Raw genomic sequence first — 9,578 nt, 5'->3', positions numbered from 1 at the left:
ATCCGTTCCTTAAAAAATCAAACAGGACAATGTTTTTAAACAGGTCGTTAGCATGAGTATGGCCACCAGTGACAATATTGACTTTGCTTTGACCTTCTTTTGTAGGACGCACTTAACAAAGAAAAGTATCCCGGCTTACATTGGCTCTGAGAGTGATAAAGTGACCTACTTGTTTATCATACTCAGCTAAGAAGACAGTCACTTGGGGTTAGTCTTTGGCAAACCTCGCATGTCCGCCTTAATGTTCTTTTCGCCGAAACTTGTCTTGCACGTTTCAAAAGGTCGATGGAACATTAAATAGTCGTCTCGCTCAGAGATATTGTAGTTTTTCAGGGTAACCCCTTTCGTTCAATGTCTAATTCTGCTTACAAATATACTTTGCTACTGTTTGTGTTAAAAGAAATTCTGAGAATTTTAGTACATTTAAATGTAGGTTTGTTGCAAAAAAAGAGTCAATCTATTAATCTATTAATCTGTAGGGTTATGAGTCAGTATGTAGTGTTCTAGACAGACTACTAAGCGGAGGAATCGAGCAGGAAAAAAGACAAGTGAGCACAACTGAAGTGACTTTTGTAGACTTCAATCCATCATCAATATTCTTATTTCTTCAAAGTGTAGTCAACATCAGGCTTTTCAAGTAGCACAGTTTTTTAAATTTATTTTTCCTATTATTATTTGATCTTATAATGATTATACTGATTATGACCAAGAATCAGTCATTGTACCGTTTGGCTTTCCCACTCATAGTCTGTCATTACTATGTTCCTAATACGATGTAAGTAGCCTTGATATTTTAGCAAAGCCGAGCCTTCATCTATATAACTGGCATTAGAATTCATATATAGTATCCCTCCGTCACAACACGCGTTTAGCCTTTCCTGATCGCCTGATTTGGAAACAAAGGTTTCAGTCGCTACCTTTCTTCCGTTGGCCAACTATTGTACCCATTTCCCTCTCCGTCGTCCTCGTCGACATCCGGGAACTCATCACCTGCATGGCTTGCAGGGAATGGTATAGACTCATCTGCGTCCACCTCTCTTCCAATGTCTTCAATCTGTTGACTTTGTTGAGTTGTGTCTCGTTGTATTTCATCTCCTAAGTTGGCCACCTCTCTGCTTTGCTCACTGATCCGCGAGCTCAGTTCGTCACCAAAAGTTTCGGTTTGATGGGATAAATAGTTCACGCCACGTCCCCCCGGAAGCGCTAACGGAAGTGGCACATAAAAGGGATCTCCCATTTCGTACTCAGTTGAACGGGAATCAACTTTGATAAAAAAAATTAAGTTTATTGGTCTTTACGTCCGATGGCACTTAAACTGACCTCCACCACAAGAGATTTGGCTGACTAATTAATTAATAACCTGTAGCTCGTCGCGAAGCAAATTCAGTTTTACCATCATGGATCACAGATTTCGATATTCGGGAAATCCTCTCTTCAAAAACTTTGAAAACTCAGCTCGCTCATTCTCCGCAGCTCGTATACAGTTTCACGTATGATTTTTATGGCATGTTATCACGCCTTTTAAAAATTATAGTTTTTGCTGTGATTTAACAACCAAGGACATTGCACATTGCTCATAAAAGTTTAACCTCACGTTTGGGTTAAAAATTGCCGTCTTTAAATCAACTAAATGTGACTGTTAGGTTGGCATATGTTACCTTTTGTTTTCACATGTCTGAGATCCACAAATAAACGAAACTTACCTGGATTCAAGCAAAGACAAAATGACGCCAGAAACAAAAACATTGTCGTCAATCATTGCAATGCTTTACATATAAGTTATCTATAACCGGGACGTCAGGAAAGATATTAACCAGTTATCCACCTGTCACACGCCCGACTGGTTTTTTAAGGTTCCTTTTTAGAAAAAAAATCATTTTTATTGGAAAGAATATTACTCCTAATGGTATCGCTAGATGTCTACATGCACACAATATCGATTTTGCTACAAAAATTTAGTCACCGAACGCTTTCCAAACCGATGTCCAAGATTAGAAAATAACAATTTTTGTACATCACGCCTGTTAAACGCGCCCTTCATTGACAAAGATCCGCAAAGAATCCTAAAATATTTGTGTTTCTACTGACTGTGACAAAGCTTTAAACAACAATATCGTTACAAGACGCTTGAGCATTAATCACGAAGTTAAGAAGTTCTTTTCCGTATCATTTTGCCTCTGTTACACAGGTTAGCGCTTTGTTTCACAGTCTACACTCGAGCATTTGATGATTAATAACGTTTGACTATACACAAAAGAAACGAGAATGACTGGTTCTTTTGCAGTCTCCAATTCTACAGTACCGCTAATGCGAACACTTTGTCCGCCTTTGTGCAGCCGGTGAATATTTCCTGTTCAAGAAAGATTTTTCATCAGCAAGGCCCTATTGCAACGCTTACATGGTTTTTCTTTGCGTGATTTAAGAGATTTCATGCTAGCTGCGGTCTTTGCTTGCTGTGAGTTCAGTTTATGACTTTCTCTTTGCCCTGCGACATCTGTTTTTACTCTATTAGATCTGCTAGTAACGAGTTGCTTTTGCTTGACTACTTTGTCGAATTTCCCGCGTATTTTCTTCTCGCATCATTTTCTTTCACTTGATGACTTCGGATTAATACCAAGTGCCCTGTGTCGCTGTCAAAATCATTGTTGTGGTACATGGTAGTCCGCTGGGTGGCCTTCTCATCTAGCAGCGGCTTAGAAAGCAAACTTGCGTCATCAAAATCTCTCTGTCCTGTCCTAAGCACTGAAGCAGCTTCACCTATTCCTTCTATAATGTTGGTTGATTCCCCTTCGTCCTTAAATTTCCCTTTATTTTTCTGAAGCAGCTCCTCGGCAAAGCGCCGTACCAAGGCCTTCTGAGGGTCCTGCAGGCGTGTCTAAGGGTGGACTCGCAACACCACTCTGGGTGAGAAACTTCTGATTGCCATTAAAGAAAACCTTTTCCCTCCTCCTCCTGAGGTATAACACCATTTTCCTTTAAAGATTCTAGTTTATTTAAGAGACCGAGTTTTTGGCCACCCAGAAAGTTAGAGTGGTGTCTTATGCTTCCCATGTCACCTCCGTCAAGTAATTCGTGTGATCTGCCAATAAAACGACTCTCTGAGTTAAGAAGATCATCTTGAGTATTTCTAGGTTCAGGAACAGCAACAGCTTTGCCATCTAAACTTTCGTAACCATTGGCGTTCTTTGCCTCTGTTTTTGGATTCCACCAGCTTTTGTCGGTAAATGGAGTATTCTCGTAATCATTTTGACGTTGATCTCCTCCGGCCATGTCACCATAAGAGCCATACGAATTCGTGCCCCATTCGTTGGTCATATGGTGCTGCCTTGTCGCACCTTCGTTCACTAAATCAGAAATTCCCTCATTATAGCCATCCCTTTCGCTGGTTTTTTGCCCCTTATAAGCCTTTACTCCCGGGAACAGGACAGGATCCTCGGGATAAATGGTGGATGGATAAGACGAGGAAGACATCGGCTTATAATACTTGTGCCACTGGGTACTGCTTTGGATAAACGAAACCTGGGCTGGTGACATGGTGTCCACTCTGAGGCCACCTATCTCTTTGGAAGGAGGCTTGTTGAAGAATTTATTGGCTTCATATCTCTCTGGACTGACCAAGTTCTGTAAGCTGTACTCTGCTCGATCAATTCTGTTGGTATCCTCACCAAGGAGTTCCTCCTTCTTAGCGACATGGACTCTCTTAGGCAAACTGTGTCCTTCTGTTTTGCTGCCGTCTGATAGGTACAAAAACATTTGTACAATCTAAGATACAAACCACCAAACTTTTCTTTATTTTGAACCGATTCGATTACTAGGGAGGTATCCAGAATGTTATGATACGTTGTCAGCATGCTTTAGTCATACTTAATGTTCTCAGTCATTTCGGTTGCTGAATAATTCGTAAAAATGAGCTTTTAAGTTTAGTCATGATTGGCTTATTCGTGAGAATTTTTTTTGTTTAACGTGGAACTCGAATAATCTTTCCTCATATAAATAACTGTCGTGTCACATAGAAACGTCGCCGGCTGAAATCGAAAATCACAGATTGTGTCATTTCCATCGGTAACAATGAAGTTGCCATAATTTGTTTCCAAAGTTTCTTACACAATACTACATCCACCTTATAGACAGAGGCAGACCAGAAAATATTTATTATGAGACCATTACGCCCCTTAAATTACAAACACGCCCACACTTCGTACATTTCTTAATTCTGATCAATTTGTTTTCGTTTTGTATCACCTTGCATTGGGAGCGACACTAAGGACGTGTTGACCCCTTCAATACTTTTTGCATATTTACTTTTCACAAAGGGGACTGATGACATGGAAATCCGACAGATTTTTTTTACTTAAAGGAAAAAAACATGTACAAATTCAATGTTTAACATATGGAAAACCGAAAGAGCCAGTACACCTTGAGGGTTTAAGGAATAACGTGATTACTGAAATGTTGTTAGACGTACTTAACATTATCAAACAGCAATATATTTCACAGTTTAGCCTACTTACCATGTCTGGAATATATTGGGACAGTTAATCGTTGAAGTAGTAACACCAATAACAGGTAATGCATCGTATAGGAAAATATCGTTAACCGAGGGGTTGCATTTATTAAGTTAAGCAACCCGGTATTTTCAACGGGTGTCTTGAACATTTTTACCGTGAAACATTAATATTAAAACCTTTATGACGTCACATGATATATTTTGTTTCGACTGGGCAGGTTTGTTGTGGTTATTGATAGCTTTTTGTGTTTATGGCTTTACTTTTAAACCCTTTATTAGCTCTCTGAAGAATCATTGCCACTCATTAAAAAAAATGGTCGGGTATTTTTTTTACTAATGACATCAGTGCGTAAATTCGGGGAGGCTCTGTGGAAAGGAAGCAGGTGCCTCGTTTCGCTTCTTAACTCGTTTGGCTACAGGAATTATTTGCTTCCATGTAAAACAATTCCCCTCTTAGAAAACATTTTGACCAATGATATTTAATGGTATATGCCATGATGGGTTAAAATAAATATCTCTGCTAATCTTAACATTATTCTTACCATTAAGTACATAAAAACTATGGTATTTGTTGGATCCGCTTGTTCTATAAAATTATTTTGCATATTTTTCCTTCTGCGAAACGCTAATTTTAAACGTTAATTCAAGCTTTATTTACAACAGGGACCAACAAGAGCTACCATGTCGTTGCCGCTTTTACGGTCATTTTCTATGGAACGTGGTCACGTGATCATTTCGAATTACATCATTTACATCTATTGAGTGTTGGCCTTCTCCGTCCCATAGAAGAACTAAATGTTCGAAATGCTTTGAACTAACAATGGCAAGTAATAACCATGAGCAGTAATGGTGTCCAGAACCCGATGGACTGGCGGATTGTTTATTCTTTTGGCAGCCCTAACAGGTCTGTGTTGTGAATCTTGAATGCCATCGTCACGGAAAATTATTTAAGAGTTGCTTGTGCCTGCCGTTTCAGACACAACACGCAGACGGGCTCCAATTACTCAGTTTATAAATTTATTTTTTTGATAGGAGAAATTTTATTCTGCCATCTCGCTCAAATTAAGGGGAAAATAAGTATTTATACTAAAAGGCAGTATCATATGCGAATCGTTGCCTTAACCAGGTTGAATGGCAAAGGAAATTATTTCTATTAATAACTTCCATTGCATGATGGCATTTTGTTCATTTACCTCAAACTTAACAGCAACTTGACAATATTTACCTGATATGCTTGGAAGGAAATTACTCGCTTGCTTTCGGAACCAATTGGCTCCTCATTTGTTCCTCAAGTCATAGCACTTAATACAAACAAAACTCTGAAGTGGGCGTGACGAGCGCTAAATTGTTGACATTTAGGGTCAGCGATCTCGCTTAACCACCAACATCAAGAAATAATAACAGCTATGGATAGAATTGGATGAAAAACTCGGTATTTGTTGAAAGAGTGCAGTGGTTGTTAATTATTACAATTGAGCAAATACGCGAGGCTTCAACGGGGAGATTAGAATGAAAACACGCTGGCCATCGAGGTGTCTGGCCATTTTTGTGAGCTTGATGTTTACTGAATTGGCTTGCAATGTTGTACTATGTGGCTAATTTTTATTTGGTCTGCTCACTCTAGCAACTGCCTTACAGGATGCACCACCACGTACAAGAACAGTCCATAGCCACAAAAACATTGCAGACAAAAAATCCCGCAAACGGCAGGAAATTATATTTCTCCGAGATGACCTAACACACAAGAGGAACCGGGAAGAAGATATTATGGCAAACATAGAAAAACATGGAAAAAGTTTGACCGCCGAGGGCAATGTCTTCAAAGGAAGTCCAACTACATATAATTATGACGATTCCTCAGTTTATCAAGGACCTGTACTGAAGGGGCAATCTGTTAAGAAATACAATGGACCACCTGAAATCCAAGAGAATCAGAAGAAAAGCGATGCTTACGAGGTTGTGTCCGAAAATGGTGATAGTAAAAACACTAACTCAGTCAGCGACGAAGGAGATCAGGAAGAAAAAGTGGTGAAAGTGGGACATCCCAATGTCAGAGCACATGGTAATGACAGACATTTATCGCATTTCAGAGGACATCACAGATCCGGACTTCACATTGTTTCTCTAGATGATAACGATGAAACTAATGATAAAGATTATGACGAAAAGATATTGCAAGATAAAGATTTGAGACTTTACGGTTCTATTGGATCGCCTTCTGTAGAGCATGAATCGCGCAGAATGCATCATTCGATTTATCATGATGATTTTCTTCCTCCAAATGTTGTGTCGTTCTCCCAAGATGATTTCTCTGGCCCCCTGTTTAGAGGTGCTGGTCACTCCATCGACGAATTTTTCCCAAATTTTAAAAGACGAGATTCTTTATTGTTTTCTCGACCTTCTCAAATACGGAAATCGGAGGAGATAATGCAGCAACAGTTTCTACCCGTGAACCCGAAATCGGTATCATTTGGTGAACGACCGAATATGGTTTTGCTGCCAATCTATAGTGGTTATACAGGTACAAGTCCCACGGTTGTTCCCTTCACCACTCAGGGAACATTTCCCTCTTCTATGTCTCAGCTAGGATCTGCTCCCATCGAATATTCGCCTTCAACGCCAACGGCAAATTTTCGTAACGTTTTGGAGCCGGCCTTTCAGGTTCCTCAAGTCCAAACGCCGTCTGTCAACCCGTCGTATATTCTACCATCGGAGCCGGAAGAACAGATTTTGTTTAACAATCAGCAGCCCGATGTACGATCGCTTTACTCTCTTCAGGCTCAGCCACAAATGCAAATTCCCCAGACCAGCTTTCCACATTTGGACCAACCTCAACAACCAATGATTCCAAGTGAAATGCAAGTGCCTTCTGCTATTGTTTCTCCAGTAGGTCAACGAGAGATCGGCCCAGCCCATCGGTGGGTAGACGAAGACGGACGCCAACGCAGTGAGGTCTTGGATCGTGACACGGAAGGACAGGACGAGAACAGGTCCCATGATGACAGAACCGAGGGTGATGAGGATGAGGAAGATGATGACAGACACCAATATAGCAGATACTACGACAAAGGTTACGACCCCAGTCCAGACGAAGGTGATGATGACGGGGCTCAAGAGAACCTTTCAGAGAAAGATTCCGAAGACGCAGATGAAGGTGACGAGGAGACGTCTAACTACACCACTGACAAAATTTATGGGTCAAAAGATACAGGGGACGAACGTGGTCCAGATCCTGAACCTACTGAAGAAAACAACGACGACGACGACGACGACGACGACGACGAAGACGAAGACCCAGAACCTCCCCGAGGCTTATCGCCACAAGCAAGAATGGGACCATCCAATTATAATCCAATGGCTCGTTTTATGGCGTCAAGTCGCCCTTTTCCCAAATTTCCTCTCCCTCTTAATACGGAAACGTCAAATCCTATGGCTGCTCAAGCATTTTCAAGGTATCAGTTGATGTCTCCTTCCTCTGCCCTCAAAGAGAATATCTTACCTAAACCTGTGGAGAACCAAAAACCCTCTCCAAACATTCTCAAAGCTAAGTCAGACTTAAAAATCTCTCAGATGAGCCCTGCTGAAGCTCAGTTTTATGAAAACAAGGTAGCAATGGAACCAAACTTTACACCAGCTATAGCTTCAAAAGACACCATTCCTGGAAAATCTCGTCACTTTCGAGTTGGGCTTGGTAAAGTGCTTATCCGACTGAACGGTGAACCATTGGAGGACTCCTCTCAATTGCGAAGTAAAATAGAAAACGGAGAGATCATACAAGGAAAAGGAAAACTCATCAAATCGAAAGGTCCAGTGCAAGTTAAACTTTCTCACACAAAGGATTCAAAGCACTTGAAGATAATAGACATCATAGCTCCAAAACAGTTTCAGGTGTACGATACCAAAAGTAAGATCAGAAGACCTGCTAATTCCAGATAATCTAACGGTGATCCAATTTCTTTGCCAAGGAAAATCCGATAAACGTCTCGAGATGTAATGAAAAATCTTATTTATCACCAAATAATTTACAATGTATGTAGTATGAAATATGTACACATCGCAGCCCAGTAACAAAACCCAAAGCTGAATCTACTATTCACTATCCGTAAAGCAATGCGAGCCAGCGCAACCTTTGTGCAACCGATTTGAAACAGAGTATCAACAATGGAACGTGAATGTGAAAAAATGTAGTTTTTGACCAAGTCGTCAATGTCAATGTTCATCCCTCTTCTGCAGTATGCTCTGTTTGGTTCAAGGTGCAATCTCTCACAATTAAAGTTTTTCCCCCTTTTCTTAATTACGTTAATTGTAAACGTTAAGTGTGGTGTAGGAGTATACCGTGCTCGATATTTTAATTTCACATCATGTTATGTTGTTATGCTTTAAGCAATTCGTGTTACGTTTGAAAGGGGTAGATCACCAGCGTAAAAGCAGTTGTATGTATGGTTAACTCTACGAATTTTTGTCATGAGAAACCAAGCTTTATTAGTTTCACAATAGCATACCTTTGCAAACAATTAGCAAGCGTTTTAATCCATCAATTATTTTTCAAAAGTTTCGCTTATGCGCGTGATTGGTTTCAAAGTATCACATGACTAACAATACCCCAGCTAAATCTGGGGTTTATGATCCAACTGCTTAAAGTAGAGTTGGATAACAAAGAGTACCAATAACGCGTGAATAGGGTACAAACATCTTGCGATATTGTACTTGTACTGTACATTAGCATTTTAATAAAACCTGTTTAACCGGTCGGTTGCGCGCTCACGCTTCTCTTCCTTCTTTGCTTCTCCTGCCTTATGAGAAATGAGCAGATGTGAAGCAGTTGGATAAAGAACTTTTTAGACCTTTGGTGTGTAGAATTGCTTGGTATTTTCACTCTTTGTTTGTATTTTGTTTGTATAATATTTGTATTGTAATCATACATCATAATAAGATGTATGAGCATATCATACTTTATATCACCGATTCCTCGAGCGTATTGGAGGGCATTTTATATTTTTTGGGCCCCTTTTTCAAAAGGATACTCTGTTCTTGCTTGTGACCAGTAATATGATAATTTGTTGAAGCAGGA

The 9,578-nt window shown here is 40.1% G+C and overlaps 2 protein-coding genes and 1 non-coding gene across 3 annotated transcripts; 1 reads left to right on the top strand and 2 right to left on the bottom strand.

Moving 5' to 3' along the window:
* Positions 1–559: 559 nt before the first annotated feature.
* LOC113679174 (uncharacterized) lies at positions 560–1,883 on the bottom strand. Its single transcript, XM_027196126.2, has 2 exons — positions 1,704–1,883; positions 560–1,263 (listed from the first exon to the last, which is right to left on the bottom strand). Exons 1-2 carry the CDS (start codon positions 1,744–1,746, stop codon positions 914–916), a joined length of 393 nt encoding a protein of 130 aa, XP_027051927.2. The 5' UTR covers positions 1,747–1,883; the 3' UTR covers positions 560–913.
* On the bottom strand, positions 1,859–4,673 carry LOC113679173 (uncharacterized). Its single transcript, XR_016183175.1, has 2 exons — positions 4,512–4,673; positions 1,859–3,734 (listed from the first exon to the last, which is right to left on the bottom strand). It is a non-coding gene; the product is annotated as an uncharacterized LOC113679173 (transcript).
* A 497-nt stretch (positions 4,674–5,170) lies between these two features.
* LOC113679171 (uncharacterized) lies at positions 5,171–9,256 on the top strand. Its single transcript, XM_027196123.2, has 2 exons — positions 5,171–5,411; positions 6,132–9,256. Exons 1-2 carry the CDS (start codon positions 5,354–5,356, stop codon positions 8,441–8,443), a joined length of 2,370 nt encoding a protein of 789 aa, XP_027051924.2. The 5' UTR covers positions 5,171–5,353; the 3' UTR covers positions 8,444–9,256.
* Positions 9,257–9,578: the final 322 nt, after the last annotated feature.

Source organism: Pocillopora damicornis, chromosome 14 (genome assembly GCF_964200805.1).
Source record: "Pocillopora damicornis chromosome 14, jaPocDami1.2, whole genome shotgun sequence".
Classification (NCBI taxonomy): domain Eukaryota; kingdom Metazoa; phylum Cnidaria; class Anthozoa; order Scleractinia; family Pocilloporidae; genus Pocillopora; species Pocillopora damicornis.
This window is presented reverse-complemented; position numbering and strand designations above follow the sequence as displayed.